The sequence below is a fragment of the Schistocerca nitens genome, chromosome 1 (assembly GCF_023898315.1).
Source record: "Schistocerca nitens isolate TAMUIC-IGC-003100 chromosome 1, iqSchNite1.1, whole genome shotgun sequence".
NCBI lineage: Eukaryota > Metazoa > Arthropoda > Insecta > Orthoptera > Acrididae > Schistocerca > Schistocerca nitens.
In genome coordinates this window covers 274,785,995-274,804,396 of record NC_064614.1, presented here as the reverse complement: position 1 = coordinate 274,804,396, position 18,402 = coordinate 274,785,995, and the positions used below count along the sequence as shown (strand labels likewise).

Below are 18,402 nucleotides of genomic sequence, written 5' to 3'. Positions count from 1 at the left end.
GCTAAGTTGTCATTGTATTATTGTAGTATCTGTTAAAAACATGTGAAAACACTTGTGTAATTACTGTCGCACTTTTAGGATAGCAAGAAAGACTGCTCTACTCACCCAGACAACAAAGCGTAGTGCCTACTCACCTACATCTCCTTACTCCACCAGCCACTGTGAAATGCATGGCACTCATGGCAAAAAGCAACACTATTCAAAGCAGAATTACATACTCATTCCGTGGTAAGATTATACTTGCAATCCATTTAAATAGAACAATCCGGACTCAGATTCGTAAGCAATAACAGATACAGAATACTATGCGACGAAATCAGCTTCTTTTATAAAACAAAAACAAGTTTGGAATCGTTTACCCCACCCAATACTACGAAAGCAACCACAATACGAGTAAAATATTTACAACGCAATTCAGCGTGTGGAATACACACGAGAAGTCTTAAACAGGTGCACACTGTGATGAAACCAACGTGGAATACTAAAAATCAGCCAATAAGAAAACTAGATGATGGATTGATAAACATGCATCGCTTCAGATGGCGTGGCATCGAACCAAAGGCATGTTACCAAAGTTCATATTACTCGCACAAACAAAATTGACACTCGGCGTGATGGCAGATGGGAGTGACCGTAAAGGCATTTGCCATTGACGGGCTCTCCCATCAGCGACTGTGCCCGGTATCAACTTTGTTTGCTCGAATATCATACGAGTTTCTGTCTTGTGTGTGGTTTAACATTACTTGTGTATATAATTTCGGCGTTCAAATTCATGCCTATCCGGCTTCATATTCTAAACTCTTTGGGCAGGGGATGTCTGATCTCTGTGCAATTGTACTATGATTGAGAGTCTCTGAATAGCCTGTCAGTGTTTGTTTTGAAAACGTAGACCATGTGTTCGAAAGAGCTTCGTAATAAAGTTTTGTTCTTTTTAGAGAACAGAAAATATGCAAATAATCTCGTCGACATACTTTCCTTAATAGATGTTAGTTCAAGATTATGTCTGATTCGAGCGTTGTTTGTGTGTAGGTGGTGATAATTTTACTTTTTAATTTATGTTTCTCGTATGACAGGGCAGTGAGAAGAAATCACAGGCAGCGATACTTGCATTGGAGCTTGCATTTTCAGAAGTACTAAAACGAGGAGACTTGCGTAATGTGCCCCAGAGTATTACACTAAATGGTAAGTTCAGCTAGTCTTCAGAATTAGTCTGAACGGACAGGTGGTAGTGCCCTTACTTATCATTGTTTATTTACACACTAGTTGAGAAAAGGCATAAACCAAAAGCTAGAACCTGCCACGTCGTCAGAGGAGACACATGTCGACCTCTCTGTCAAGTATCCTGTGTGTTCATTAGTAAGAAGCATGAGAGTAAATTTGCTCAGGGTTTAATATTTTCACTGGGCGATAAATTGTTCTGTGCTCACTTGTTTATTTAAAGCATTAAACATTTAGATACAACGTAATTAGAATGGTTTAGATAATTGAGGCGGCGTGCCATATAAAAACTAAACATCCTGCTGATTGAAAATGTGGAGAATTGAAATTGGATCAACATTGTGCATGTGCAACAGCATAATTAAACCTTCGGTTTAGATTGAAAGTTTAGAAAAGTTACGTGGTGGTGTCGCATTGTTTGTAGTTTTTGTGCAATATATTATGTACATAATGTGCTCAAAATGGTTGCCAGAGATTGGTCTATTATACAGGGTGTTTATAAATGAATATCGGAGTTTTAACACTTTATAATATTTATTATATTAAACTTGCAATTACAAATGATATGTCAAATGAAAGAGCTACTCAAACAGTTTTACCAAGAACCTTATAAATGTTCAATGTGAGCACCATTTGTCACACGGCACACATCAAATCTATAACAGAGTTCTTCCCAAATGCTGGATAGGCTGAAACGGGCACTAGGACAGGGCTTGCTTTGCATGGCCTCCACGTTCACCCGACCTAATGCCATGCGATTTTTTCCTTTGGGGCTTCATCAAGGACTGTGTGTACGTGCCTCCGCTACCAGCAGACCTCCTTGAATTAAGAAACCGGATTGAAACAGCTGTTGCTACAATCACTGAACACACACTTACTAACGTTTAGGAAAAACTTGGCTATAGACTTGATGTGTGCTGTGTGACAAATGGTGCTCACATCGAACATTTATAAGATTTTTGGTAAAACTGTTTGAGTTGCTCTTTCATTTGACATATCATTTATAACTGTAAGTTTGACATAATAAATATTATAAAGTGTTAAAAACCCCAGTATTCATTATAAAAGCCGTACATAATACAGCATTTCTCAATTTAGTCCCTCTGTACTGCTGCTTATTTATAATGTGAAGACGGTTAAATGTGGAGTGAATATTGACTAATATAGATTCACACTGAAATTAGAAATAACCACACAAAAAAAGGAATTACTTGTCATAGTAATCATGCGTAGCATTAAATACTTGGTAAATGTTGTCAGTGATGAGTGTAGACCTCAGACTGTATTACAAGCCAGTCTTTTACCACAGCCTTCATATTCACATTCACAGGCTTCACCCAGTCTCAACGAAATTGTCAGCCTCCTGTCTATCCTGTAATGTTAAGCTGTCACCATAACCAGATTTTCTATCATTATTACATTGAGGTAAGGTAGCCATGGTAAATACTTTCCCCATCTTTGCCCTACAGAACTAGACTATCTTTGGAAGTGACTGTAAATTATGAATGCTAATATACTGATTCGTGATAACTTTGTACACCTGTTCCATGCACTGAGAACAACACACAACTTATCATGGACTGAATGTTAACTTTTACATTTTTAGCCATGATTTTATCTTGCTGGACCAGAAGTTTGGTAACAAAAGGCTTTTTTCTACTAGGAGACTCACTGTGTATTCTGAGCAGTGTGGACTTAGCAGAGGAATATCATTCTTATAGGATTTAATAAAGGACTTGAAATGACTACTGAGCCATTGCCCAGATTGGAGTTAATGGAAACGTCCGATTCCACCCATCTACTTTGACCAATGACGTCACCAGTATAGCAGAAACGACCATTCACAACTACTTCCATATCGTGACTATGACATCATTACATAAACATGACAATAAACATGAAAATAGATCGAAAAACCATCAAACACATATTTCTCTAATAATATAATGAAACAACTGGGGGAAATTGGGGGTTTTTGGGTGGGGACAAACAAAAAATAAACACACGCCACTAGACAAAACCGGTAAAATAAAATCACCACAACCTTCCCAAAATCAGGTAGAAACAATACCTACTGGAATCGAACATTTCCCTTGCCCTATATAGCTCAACAGAAACTACCAATATCAATTCATAAAACCGAAACCTACAACCACTTCCACAATCATCACTACCTCAAAAACCACAAGAAAACATCAAATTTGGAATTGAACACTTCCCTTGACCTATAAAGATGAACGGAAACTCCCGATACCAATCCATAAAACCCATATCTACAACCACTTCCACAATCATCACTACCTCAAAAACTAATAAAACACCAAATTTTGAATCAAACACTTCCATTGACCTCAGGTCACAACACACAAAACCAGCTCACCAATACCAGCAACACCCTCCCCCCCCTTCCCCCCCTCCCACACACACACATAATCCACGAATCATCTAACCAGATAAAAACATGAACAAAAAAAGAGACAACTCACCACATGAAAGCTTCGGCGCTGTCTCCTGTATCGGACACACACACACACACACACACACACACCAACAGAATAAACCACAACCAAATAAAATTCCCAACCTCCTCACCCGCAAAAAATCAAAACTGAAGAAACAAATACTAACAAAAAAAAAAAGCCTAAGAATCCTCCACAACAAAAACAAAAATCCACAACCACCCCCCACCCATCTACCTCCCCAAACCTCACCAACACCCCCCCCCCCCCCCTTCCCAGAGCCACAGCCAACCCCACCCCCAAAACCTAACTAACCAACAACCCTGAGCCTGTACATCTTCGTAACAGCCCTTAAGGAAACCCTAAACATAGGATACCCCTCAGGGATGCTCTTTCGCCAACAATACTCATCTAAATGAGCCTGAAGGTTGGAAGAGTGCCTCTTCCCCCTCCCTATAACAGATTTAACAGCCCCCCAAAACCCCTCTATAGTATTTGTACAGGCCCCACTCTCATAATTCTTAAACTCTACATTGTGATTGAATTGTAACCCTCCCAACCCAACCCACTATAAGAAGCAAACCCATTAGAAACTACATTGCTCCCCTGTTCTACATACTCCTGAATTAACTCCACTAACTCCCTCTTTGTACGATGTTCAGCAACCCTAAACACACATTGAGAGGACCCAGACCCCGAAACCACAGCCCCCCCCACTCACATAAACCAACCACAGGCTTACCCCTCCCATACTTCCTCCTACCAAACTGCGACTCATGAATCTCAACCACTACTCCAGGTCCACCCAACTTACCCCTGTATTTAATGTACTCTGAACAAACCTCGTGACAAAAAGAATACCAATCAAGGACCGTTTGCTCACCCACACCCACCTCATGCGCACAAAAACTGTGAGAGGACTGAAAACAAAAATGATAACTCATCAACACAATTTCACGCATGCCCAACCTAGACTTCTAGAACCAGGTACCCAGCGAATGGAGCGCCAAATGTTATCATGCCGGCTCCTCCACATATAGCCGTCCCTGGACCGAGACACCAGAACTTTCCTTAACTTTATATATTCACCACATGCAGCACATTTCACCAGCTTGGCCAAAAGTCCAAACAGTTGCAGGAATTTGATGAGTGATGTAGTACTGTCGCCCATTGTGCCCCACAACCGAAAACTGTTGACTTTATCGGTCATATCCATTCCTAACAATGACATAAGAAAAGTAATGTAAAAAATTCAAAGACGACACACCATATACGACACTACATTAACATAGAAATAACCAAAAATTAAACCATCAACTCACTGCAAAATATTCCACTAGAACTTCACTAATCACCAGAAGAACACCCGACAATGTCAACAAATCCAATATGACACACAAACCCCACCAGAGAGTACCACCAACCACAACCACACACCACCTACAAACACATCACAAGTGCACACTAAACCAACAACAAAACGATACCCGCAACCCATGAACACGCCACCAGAGAGTACCACCGACAGCACAACAAGACATCTGCAAACACGCAACACTCACAAACTAAACTTTGCGCCGTCGTGACGTCACACACAACAACAGACTTATGTCACGGGTCAAAGCCGACGGGTGGTATTGGACCCTTCTAGTGACCCCCAAATTGTATGTCCAGCTTGACTGGTTGAATGCTGATTATGCCCTCTGCTCTCGATTGTGATGAGGGCTAATCTGTGGTCTATGTTTACATCATAATTAACATACTCATTGGTATAAAAATTAGAACTTCTAGATAAAATCAGAAAAGGTATGTTATATAGCAGTCAAATCTCTGAGAAGCCTTTTGTTGTGTATTACATAAGTAGGGCCTACATATATTTTGCATCAGTTATGAGAAAGGCAAAGGGACCACTTCATCATCCATTTTCATACAGTGTATGTGTACTATGGCACAACAAGAAATTACAGTATTCTACATTGATACTCTACAAACCACTGTGAGGTGCATGGCAGTGAGTATATCCTGTTGTACCAGATATAAAGGCTTTTTCCCTGTTTCACTCACATATGGTGAGCAGGAAGAATGATTACTTAAAAGCCTCTGTGCACACTGTAATTAGTCCAATCTTGTCTTCGCAGCCACTATAGCAATGATTCATAGTGGGTTGTAATACATTTCTAAATTCATCTCTTTGAAGTTGGTTGTGACACTCTCCTATGGGTCAAACAAAACTGTGACCAGTTGTGCTGCTGCTCTTTGTCTCTGTTTAGTATCCGGGATACTCCATGTAAAGTAGGACACACTTTCGATATGTAAAAGTTTAAAATTTGGTACTTTTTATAATTTTTTTGGAAAGGCTGAAGTTTTTACTGTTTGGCAACAATGGTTTGTCGCCCATTATTGCTTTCTCTCCACAATTTGTAGCCATTTTTATAATGCCATATATTTTTCATGCAATGAGAGTGTGAATTATTGGAGATTTTGGACCTTCATTTCAACTAATTGAAAGGTAAGAATTAGCATATCATTATTTGTACTACTGTTACATATCCTAATGTAATTAAGTTTTTATACCAAGAGAGATGTTAGAGGTAACTTTTATCTTGTTCAGTAATTTACTTCTTACAAGGGAACCTCCCCATCGCACCCCCCTCAGATTTAGTTATAAGTTGGCACAGTGGATAGGCCTTGAAAAACTGGACACAGATCAATCGAGAAAACAGGAAGAAGTTATGTGGAACTACGAAAAAAATAAGCAAAATATACGAACTGAGTAGTCCATGTGCAACATAAGCAACATTAAGGATAGTGTGAGCTTAGGAGCGCTGTGGTCCTGTGGTCAGCGTGAGCAGCTCTGGAGGGAGAGGTCCTTGGTTCAAGTCTTCCATCGGGTGAAAATTTTACTTTCTTTATTCTCGCAAAGTTATGATCCGTCCGTTCGTTCATTGACGTCTCTGTTCACTGTAATAAGTTTAGTGTCTGTGTTTTGCCACCGCACCGCAAAACCGTGCGATTAGTAGACGAAATGACGTGCCTCTCCAGTGGGCACCGAAAACATTTGCTCGCAAGGTCATACGTCAACCGATTCTTCCACAGGACAACACGTCTGATATATTCTATACGACACTGGTGATGGCATGTGCGTCACCTGACAGAAATATGTTGTCGACCCATCTAACTTGTACACTTGGCGAATGGGTAAAAAATTCTTCTACCTTGCCGATTTAGGTTTTCTTGTGGATGTGATAATCACTCCCAAAAAAGTGATGAAAACATAGGAGTTTGTCACATGAACTGCAACAAATGACTGCAACAGTTTCACAGTCGCACAGTTTTCCTTGTGCTCTGTCAAAACATATGTTTCTAACATTTTCAAATTTTTCCGTGTGTAGAACTTGAAATCCTGCATGTGTCCAAGCAAATCGGAACATGTCCTGGAATTTTGGAGAGCGAAGTTGATTATGTTTGAGTGCCTTAACTTTGATAATAGTCTGAAAATAAAAAATTTTTCACACGAGGGAGGCTTGAACCAAAGACCTTTCGTTTCGCAGCTGCTCACGCTAACCACGGGACCACGGCGCATCAAAGCTTACAGTGCCCTTGATGCTGCCTATCTTGCACACGGACTACTCAGTTTGTATATTTTGCTTATTTTTTTCATAGTTCCACACAACTTCTTCCTGTTTTCTCGATTGATCTGTGTTCAGTTTTTCAAGGCCTATCCACTGTGCCAACTTGTAATTAAATCTGAGGGGGGTGCGATGGGGAGGTTCCCTTGTTAGTGTGAATGTGTAACTAATATCACTACTAAAAATTTCCCTATTTCAACCAGTAATGTAAAAGCAGAAAATTAAATGTGTATCATGAGTCACATAGTCTGAGTCACAGTTGTATTATTTTAAGGTTAGAAGAGGAGGATGCTCTTAGCAGCAGCAGAAAGGCTGAGTAAGAGGAGGGAAAAGTTAGTCAAAGAAAATATGAAGAATTTAAGAATCCAGAATGAGATTTTCACTCTGCAGCGGAGTGTGCGCTGATATGAAACTTCCTGGCAGATTAAAACTGTGTGCCCGACCGAGACTCGAACTCAGGACCTTTGCCTTTCGCGGGCAAGTGCTCTACCAACTGAGCTACCGAAGCACGACTCACGCCCGGTACTCACAGCTTTACTTCTGCCAGTATCTCGTCTCCTACCTTCCAAACTTTACAGAAGCTCTCCTGCGAACCTTGCAGAACTAGCACTCCTGAAAGAAAGGATATAGCGGAGACATGGCTTAGCCACAGCCTGGGGGATGTTTCCAGAATGAGATTTTCACTCTGCAGCGGAGTGTGCGCTGATATGAAACTTCCTGGCAGATTAAAACTGTGTGCCCGACCGAGACTCGAACTCGGGACCTTTGCCTTTCGCGGGCAAGTGCTCTACCAACTGAGCTACCGAAGCACGACTCACGCCCGGTACTCACAGCTTTACTTCTGCCAGTATCTCGTCTCCTACCTTCCAAACTTTACAGAAGCTCTCCTGCGAACCTTGCAGAACTAGCACTCCTGAAAGAAAGGATATAGCGGAGACATGGCTTAGCCACAGCCTGGGGGCTGTTTCCAGAATGAGATTTTCACTCTGCAGCGGAGTGTGCGCTGATATGAAACTTCCTGGCAGATTAAAACTGCAGAGTGAAAATCTCATTCTGGAAACATCCCCCAGGCTGTGGCTAAGCCATGTCTCCGCTATATCCTTTCTTTCAGGAGTGCTAGTTCTGCAAGGTTCGCAGGAGAGCTTCTGTAAAGTTTGGAAGGTAGGAGACGAGATACTGGCAGAAGTAAAGCTGTGAGTACCGGGCGTGAGTCGTGCTTCGGTAGCTCAGTTGGTAGAGCACTTGCCCGCGAAAGGCAAAGGTCCCGAGTTCGAGTCTCGGTCGGGCACACAGTTTTAATCTGCCAGGAAGTTTCAATTTAAGAATCATCTGGAAGAAGCTCAAAAAATTCAGCAGAAGCAGAAAGAAAAGTCTCTACAATTGAGTCAACATAAGCAAGGACTGTTGTTAGAAGAAAGAAAAGCTAAAAATAGGGAGAGAGAGCTAGAAAACATAGGCAGCATAAGATGCAAGATCAGCAACCTAGTGAAGCAAGTTGGTCACTGTATAAGCCACATAGTGCTCTGGATAAAGCCATGGCTCAAGTGCTGCAATTGCTTACATTATCATGTACTGTCAACTATACCTGAAAATGTGAAGGTACTTCCAACCTGGTCAGATGGACCTGCCTCACAATTTAAAAACAAATATGTTACTGCTGCTGTACCCCAATTTCAATCATATCTTAATGTGGAAATCTAGTGGAACTTATTTGCTACAACCCATGGTAAAAGGAGCCATAGATGGAATTGGTGCAGTTGCAGAACGGCTAGGGGGTATGCAGTAAAAAAGCAAAAATGTATAGTAGGTGATGCATCAACTTTCGCTCAGGTAGCTGCACGTACATGAGTCGTGTAACATTGAGTCACACTCCTTTTTCAATATATTACAATATTTCACATGGTATAAATATTTTTAGAAATCTGTAATTCTGCCATTTGAATGCCAACCTAATATGCATTTTCTGTGATCAAAACCAGATCCATACTCATAATAGTTTGAGGACACTTTTGACCTGAAATGCACATTAGGAATAGGATGTCCAAAATTTGTAACATGAGTCACAACATAAATTACATTGTTATTCTTTAATTTTAATGCTCTGCCCTGCTTAAATAACATGTCAAGATCTTTGCCTGAATAATGCAATTTATAATGATGATTTGCATAAGAAAATATGGGTTTGTAGATTGATAACAAGTCAACCTAAGAAAACAGTGATTTCAAAATGTAACGTGAGTTACCATGGAATCTCCCACCCCATTAGTCCTACATGGTATGAGCTTGAGAGATGAGCAGTATTCTAGAATGGATTGCACGAGTGTTTTGTGTGCTATCTCCTTCATAGGATGATTGCATTTCCTTAGTATTCTGCCAATGAGCCACAGTCTGCCACTAGCTTTACATACAGTAGAGAATATTATGTGATTGTTCCATTTCATGACACACACACACACACACACACACACACACACACACACACACACACCTCCTGTGCATCTACATGGTGCTGGGCTGGATGGACAATGCCAGGATTGCAGTTTGGCAGGTGGCAGGTTATAAGGGGTGGGTGAGTAGATGGAGAGAGAGAGAGGTGGGAGGCAGGATTAATGGTTTGGGGATACATAGCTAGCGGCTGGGAGAGAGACAATCAGTTTGCTGGCTAGGAGTGTGGGAGGGGTGGCAGATGCACAGGTGTGGCACATGATGTATGGGTGTTGGAGCTGATGGGACGTGACGCATGATGGTGATGTGGAGGTATTAATTGGGAGTGGGTGGTGCTACTGAGTCATTCTCAGCCATCGACCTACCTCCCTGCTTTCCAGCCCTTGCAGACTTTCTTCAGTGGGAAGTCATTGACAAACTTCATTCCAGTGACCACTTTCCTTGTCACATTAACCTACTGGATGGAGGATTGCTTCAACAGAACCCACCACAGTGGATGGTCAGCAGGGCTAGCTGTATCTTTTCAGCCAGCTGGCTGTGTTTGAACACCGTAATGGCATCCAGGAGTGAGTGGACTATGTTACGAGAGTGATCCATCATGCTGCTGACTTTCCCATCCCGAAGTCTTCACGTCATCTTAGGAGGCGACTTATATGTTGGCGGACTGATGAGTGCCCTTCGGCAATCCAGTATAGGCATCCAATTCTTTGATGGTTTAAATGCCGCCCAACTGCAGACATCATCATAGCCTTTCAAATCTTGAGAGCCAAGGCTCAACACATAATTAAGGAGATTAGGAAGAGGTCATGGCAAGCATTCCTGGACTCTATCAATGGTTCCACTTGTTCTGCAAATGTTTGGGAAGCCAGCCAGAGGATTTCCAGTAAATGCAGTCATTTGCCAATAGCAGTAGTCCTGAAACAGAGGTGTCTCCAAACAACTCCCAGGGACATCATTCAGACACTGGCAGAGCATTTTGCAAAAACTACAGCTCATTCCAGCCACCAAAAGATGTTTCGCCGCTACCGTGTGATGTAGAGAGGGGCAGGTTGGACTTTGGACCCAACAATTCTAAGTCCTACAACTCCCCTTTCTCCAGGTCACTTCCCCAACTCATGGTGAAAGGCAGTTTTGATACCTCTCCTCAAACCAGGAAAGGATGTCGTGTGTATCAGTAGTTACCGGAGTATCAGCTTAACGAGCTGTGTTGGAAAGGCCCTGGAGTGGATGGCCAACTGTTGTCTGTCATTTTGTTAGAGACCAAACAACTCCGTAGCCACTCTCAGTGTGGATTCCGGAGATTTTGGTCCACTGTCGACAACCTGACCCTGCTAGAGGTGGTCATTCATCAGTCTTCCCTACATAACCATTACTGTTTCAGCATGTCCTTCAGTATCAGTAACATGTGCAGTACTACTTGGAGACACAGTATTCTCACGCAGCTGCTTCAGTGGGGCTTTCATGACCACCTCCCCATCTTCCTATGGTCTTTCCTGTGTTAGCAGATTTTTAGGACTTGAGTTGGTGACACACTGTCCAGTCATATTAAACAGGAGAATGACATCCCTCAGGGCGGTGTTTTAAGTGCTGCCCTCTTTGCCATAGCCATAAACAGCTTCATGTCTATGGTAAGGTTCTTGTACAGTGCTCCTTATTTGTCGACAATTTTGTTGTTTTCTCTTCCTCCTCTAGTATTGCAACAGCGAGCAATCAGTTGCAGCTTATGTTGTGGAGTTTAGATGAGTAGGCTGCAAAGACAGATTTTCATTTTTTCTGCAGATAAGTGTGTGTGTGTGTGTGTGTGTGTGTGTGTGTGTGTGTGTGTGTGTGTGTGTGTGTGTTTTCATTTTAATCATTCTCGTCATATTTTTAATTTACCAAACTTGCATATGAGGAACACCACCCTACTTTCTTGAGTCTCAGTGAGGTTTCTGGGACTCATTTTTTGCTCCAGATTGTTGTGGCTGCCACACCTGAGAGACCTGAAAGACAGAACCCTCAAGGCACTGAACATTGTAAAATGCCTTAGTCACAGATCTTGGGGAGCAGACAGGGTATGTCTGTTCCAGTTTTACAGGACTTATGTGAGTTCGCTTCTGGACTGTGGGTGCACAGTGTCTGGATTGGTGAGGCCTTCTTATTTGATTATTGACGCTGTCCACCACGAGGGAATTGGGCCAGCCTTTTCTCCACTTATTTGTGTGCAGCGTGTGCTGGAGTCATTTGGTGTGGAGCAAGTATAACGTCAAACCTAGGCTTTTAACCGTCTACCACCAAGGTTAGGGCAGAGGCCCAGAGTAATTTTAGATTTGGTGCAGTATAGGAGAGATTGCACTCCTGCTTCTGTTTTTCATGTGATATTATCTGACATTTTATATGAGCATCACAACTATGAAGCTCTCTTTACAGAGGGTCTAATCAGGAGGCCTCAGTTGGTTGCTCTGTGTTTTGCTGGATTGTGTCCTCAAGGTCTGACTGCCTGATGATGACTTTACTGTCTTTGATGCAGGTTGATTCATGAAGATATGCAAATATTTTAATATGTTATTCTACAAGTAAAACTAAAGAAAAAAGTTCATATAAACATAGGCCCGCAAATCTTTAGTCACAGAGTTATGTCTAATAAAAGATTTTTCCTGAAATTAGCAACTTTGCTAATATGAAGCCATCAAAAAACTGTATGAGGTTAAAGTAAAGCACAATTCCCATTTATTTTGTTGTTATTGACCTGATGAATCTAATAAAACATGTCCCAGACGTGTATCTACAGTAGTTTTCCATAACATCCAGAGAAGCAAAGACGTAAATTTGTAAAATTTTTAATTTATTAACTACTTGGCCCAATTTGTTTTTTAAATTCCAGACAATTGCATAAAGTTTCCAACAGAAGTTGTAGAGAATTTAATTTTGGAAAAATGATGGTAATAACATTAAGTGTAACTGTATGAATGTGTCAGATAATCTACTTTTATTAATACCATAGCACAATTGAATTCATGTTAAACCAGAAAAAACAAAGCTCATTGTTAAGGAAGTTGTACAGTGTACATACAATTTCACAATACATTCACAATAAATGTTCAAAAATGTCTCCACCGAGGCATCCCTATTTCATAAATAACCTACAAACTACAACAGTTACTATGTGGCTTCACTTAAATACACTGTCGTTATTATGTTCTTCCACTGAACGATACAGAAAACTAAGGTCAGGAAACAACTTGCTAATGGTTGCCAACAATGACATAAATGTTTCTACATTCTTAATGGAAAGTAAACAAATTTACCTGTATAATAATCTTTGCTTCTCTGGATATTCTGGAAAACTACTGTAAATACACATCTGGGGCATGTTTTATTAGATTCACCAGACCAATAACAACAAAATAAATGGAAATCGTGCTTTGCTTTAACCTCGTACAGTTTTGTGATGGCTTCATATTAGCGAATTTGCTAAATTTCACGCAAAATCTTTTATTAGCCGTAACTCCATAACTAAACATTTGCAGACCTTTGTTTATATGAGCTTTTTCTTAAATTTTACTTGTAGAGTAACATACTAAAATACTTACATATCTACAACCAATGTACCCAGCAGATAAAGTAGTCCAGAATATCCAGGATGCCCTGCACAAACTACCATGATTGGGGAAGGTGGTGTCTTTCTGCTGGGTACCAGGGCAAATGGGTATTGTGAGGAATGAAAGGGCGGATCTAGCAGCCAAGGAACTGTGTCATGATCCTCGGCTGTTTCAGCATGCCATCCCCTGCATGCTGCAGTCTCGCTGTTGTGCTCCAGAGTCTGGCATCAGTGGTAGGATGAGCGACTGGAAGTGAAAAACAATAAGCTCTGTGTAGTAAAGTCCACAACTCAGCCGTGGCATACCTCTTTCCAGCCATGTCGATGGGACAAGGTCCTCGTTACTCGTCTTTGTGAAGGTCACAGCCCTATGATGCATGGCTTCTTGCTCCAGCGGAGGGCCTTCCAATGTGTGGTGCTTGTGGCGTACAAATCTCTGTGCACCACATTTTTTTGGCCTGTGTTTTATTTTCTGACCAGCGGGCCATGGTGGGTTTGCTGATGGATCTGCCCTCTATTTTAAGTAACATTCAAACAAATGTGGTTCTAGTTTTAAAGTTTTGTGAATTGTCCAACATTTTTCCCAAGATTTTAGGGAGGTGGTTTTAATGTATTAACAGGGTAACTGTCTCACCCATATTTTTTCCAAATAGTCAGCTAGTGACGTTTGCATGTGCCTTTCTGTTACCTCCCATGTAGTTTTACTTGTATTTTAATCTGATGCATAGTTAGTTTTAATTGTGGAACAATTTTTGAGTTTTTAGCCACATCTGTCTGTTTTGATGAGTGTAAGGGCACTGATAACCTCACTGTTGAGCACCCATAAGCTCCAAACACACACACACACACACACACACACACACACCATAAGAAGCTATGCAGTAATACCAGCAGAGTTGGTAGATGACAAGGTTGTTTTCAAAGGTGGTCCTACCTCTGATGGAGCAGTATAAGCCTCTGACCTGACAGGAGTAGGAAGCGCAGGGTGGGTGGGTTGGGGAGCTTTTGCACCTGGCTCTTCCAAAGGTATATTATCCCAGAGGTAAGGGTTTAGGAGAGGGGAATGGTGTAGGGATGGACTAGGACGTTGTGTGGTTTGGGTGGATGAGGTGTGGGAAGGATCTTGGTAGGATGTTCCTCATTTCAGGACATGGTGATTGATAATCGAAGCCCAGGTGAATGACGAAGTTAACTTGTTTCAGTCCAGGTTATATTAGATGATGGGGTAGATGCTCCTTTGTGGCTGGTTCTTCGGGGTGAAGGGAGGATTTGGGGTGTGTGAGGAAATGCCACTGGGAATTTTTTTATGGGCTGGGTTTGGGGGGGGGGAGTCTCTCCAGGCTCTTGTGAAACTTTAAGCATACTGGGCAAGGGAGTTCTCATCACTACAGATAAGCCATTTGTGGGTGGACAGGCTGTGAGGGAGGGACTTTTTGGTGTGGAAGGGACGACAGCTGTTGAAATGCAGATACTGATAGTGACTAGTGGATTTAATGTACAGAGGTGTGGATGGAACCATTGGGGAGGTGGAGTTCAGCATACAGGAACGTGGCATGTTGGATTCAGGAGGACCAGGTGAAGCAGATGGGAGAGAAGGTGTTGAGGTTGTGAAGAAACAGTGAGACTTGAGTGGATATCATGAAGATATCATACGTGAAGCTGAACCAGACAAGGGGTTTCGGATTTTGGGAAGCTAGGAAGGTTTCCTCTAGATGGCCCATAAAAAGGTTGGCACAGGAGGCTGCCATACAAATTCCAATGGGTGTGCTGCAGGTTTGCTTATATAATCTCCCCTGAAATTGGTAGTAGTTGTGCGAGAGGATATAGTTAGTAAAGTGTATGATGAATGAGATAGTGGGTTTGGAGTCTGAAAGACATTGGGAGAGGTAGTGCTTGATAGTGGTAAGGCCACAGGCATGAGGATGTTGTATAATGAGACAGCATCAACAGTAGGGATCAGGAGGTGAAGGGGTGGGGGTGGTAGATAGTTGTTGAAGAAAGTGGTTAGTATCCTTGATGTGAGAGGCTAGGTTTTGGGCAATTGATTTGAGGCGTTGATGAACAAGAGTGGAAATCCTTTCAGCAGAAGCACAATAACCATTTACAACGGTGCATCCAGGATTGTTGGGTTTATGAATTTTGGGGAGCATATAGAAGTTGGGTGTGCAGGCCCTCGTTGGGAGAGGTTATGGGATGGACTTAAGGATCTCAGAAGGAATTGGAGGTTATGTTGGACTTCTGGAATGTGATCACTGTAGCGGGGCTTTTAGGTGGAGGGGACAGATGGCTGGCAGAAGCCATCTGTCAGGTAGTCTCTGCGATTCATCATAAAGTGGCAGTGCCTTTGTCTATGGGGAGGATGATTCAGCCAGGATGTGTGGCTGTTCTTTCTCCTGCTGAGAGATTAGTGTTATTTTGATGGGACCTAGGGAAGGATGGTAAGGCCAAGTTGGAGGTAAGGGATTCCGGAAGGTGAGCAGGAGGTGGCTAGGGGGGGGAGGGACAAGGTCATGGTTGGATGGTAATATGAACTGGAGAAGACAAGGTTCATTGTTTGGATTACGTTGGCTTTGGTTGGAAGGACTGGTGACAAAGATGTGTTCCCACTGTGGGAATCGAGAGAAAGGGAATAGGTATCTGTCAAGTCCAGTGTGATTACACTTGGGTGTGGGGCTGAGTGAGGCATTTGGCTATGACTGAAACTTCAGTAGGTTTGATGTTTCTGGTGGGAAGGTTAACAACAGTGTTTCATGTTTGGGTTCTGGATTTAATTGAGTGTTGGAAGTGAGTTTCAGAGGATATGGCAAATTGAAAAGGTCATGTAGGCAGGGCCTGGATGCTGCGAGGGGTGGATGAAGAGCTTTGCAATGGTAGGCATAGGAGTTGATGGGTAGCAGTGCTCCAAGCAGGGAGTGGGATGTCAACAGGTTGGACAATTTATCGATGAGATTTGTTTGGGATTGCATAGTAACATTATCTTGCAGAGGGAACAAAGTTGTTTCTGGGATGCCTGTGCCATGGAGATATGTTTTTGCAGTATCAGGTATGTAAGGGGTACTGAACTGCCATTATTGGAAAAGGTGAAATGAAGATTGTTGTGAGAGAAGGGATGGGATCAAAAAAATAAATAAATAAATAAATAAATAAATAAATAAATAAATAAAAAAATTATAGTTAGGCTTTTGGGTGGCGGTCCATTGCTTAGGCAGCAATTAAGAAACAAAATGTGGAACTGGGGTCTAGCTATGGGGAGTGACACTTTACTGAACAGGTGCAGATAGATGAAGCAGGGGTCCATTTGGGATAGGTTGGTGCTAGGAAAATGGGAAATGGGCAAATGAAAGCTTTAGGTGGCTGTAAAGGTTTCTGGATAACAAGACTGTGAGTTTGGGGATTGAAAAGGATGGATGAAATTGTTCTGAGGGCAATAGAATTGTTACATACAAATATTTGTATGAGATGACAGTTTCCAGCTGTGACTCATTGATATCCCACATGAACATACTTTTGATAATAAGCATTTGTGCAGTAATGAGTCAAATTACTTTTGGGGGGTCAAGAAACACGGCATCTTTCTGACTGCCTTGATCCATGCACGAGGAAGACCCCCCAATGGAAAGGCAGAGGGGGAAAGGAATAGTGGAAGTTTAGACTTGCAGCGCGGAATGGGAAGTATTGCTTGCCAAGGTGGTTTCTATTCAGGTGGGGCACTTAGGCCTCATTGACTGCTTGACTGCTTGAGGGGTTGCGGGGCCACTGCTCGCCTGCTCTGGCCCTGGGTACTCTGGCCTGGCTCATAACCTTCTCACCTTTTTGTCCTCGTTATTTTTTTATGGTTGTTGTTTTGTCTATCCTAACATATTATCATCTTATGTGAGCTGCTCGTTTTTATGGGGTAATGGAGGGTGAGGTACTGGTGGTTGGATGAAGAGGGTGCATCTCCCACTGCATGCTGTGTCCCAGGGACCTCCAGCTGCATTCTGGGCAGGTCACCCCACCCACTCTACTCCCTGTCACTCCTCTCCTGCATCTCCTTGCTTTTATCTGTGTCTTATTGTATCTTGGTTACAGTCGGGCTTCCAAGAATTTGCCATTTGTGTCCTTTTTCTGAGAGTTATTCCTGGTTCCATACATATAGGAGGAGGCTGATGACCTCGCAGTTTCTACATCTACATACTTACTCTGTAAGCCACCGCATAGTGCATGGTAGATGATTCTCTGTACCAGTACTAATTGTTTTTTCCTATTACATTCGCAGATAGAGTGAGGGAAAAATGATTGTCTATATGCCTCCGTATGAACCTTAACTTCTCGTATCTTATCTTCATGATCTCTACATCGAAATGTGCGTTTGCAGCAGTATGTTTGCTCTGCAGCCAGCATCAAATGCCACTCCTCTAGAACTTTCTCAGTAGTGTTCTTCGAAATGAATGTCTTCTTGCCTCCAGGATTTCCCGAAGCGTATCTGTAACAGTTGCATGCTGATTGAATCTAGCAACTTGCCTCTGAACTGCTTAGGAGTCTTCTTTCAATCCAACCTGGTGCGGATCCCACACACTTGAAATGGTCACACTAGTGTCTTATATGCGGTCTCCTCTACAGATGAACCACACTTTCCTGAAATTCTTCCAATAAACTGAAGTTGATGATTCGCCTTCCCTACCACAATCCTCACATGCTCATTCCATTTCATATCACTTCTCAGCGTTACACCCAGATATTTAAGCAACGTGACTTTTTCAAGTAAGACACTACTAATGCTGTATCTGAAAATAAAGTTCTTTTTTCCCCCTACTCATCCACATTAACTTACATATTTCTACATTTAGAGCCAGCGGCCATTCGTCACACCAACTAGAAATTTTGTCTAGGTCATCTTATATCATCCTGCAGTCACTGATCTTCAACACCTTCTTGTACACCACAGCATCATCAGTGAAGAACTGTATATTGCTGCCCACCTGCTAGATCATTTATGTATATAGAAAACAGCAACGGACCTATCACACTTTCCTGGGGCACCCGTGATGTTACCCCTGTCTTCAATGAACACTCGTCCTTGAGGACAACA

The 18,402-nt window shown here is 42.1% G+C and overlaps 1 protein-coding gene across 1 annotated transcript in view; it reads left to right on the top strand.

The window, feature by feature from the left end:
• The first annotated feature begins 843 nt into the window (after nt 1-843).
• LOC126248115 (nucleolar complex protein 4 homolog A) overlaps nt 844-18,402 on the top strand; it is a 151,267-nt gene continuing 133,708 nt past the window's right edge. The window contains exons 1-2 of the mRNA XM_049948795.1: nt 844-985; nt 1,074-1,182. Of these exons, the coding sequence (XP_049804752.1) occupies nt 893-985; nt 1,074-1,182 (202 nt within the window). The 5' untranslated portion in view covers nt 844-892. The remainder of the gene's footprint in view (nt 986-1,073; nt 1,183-18,402) is intronic.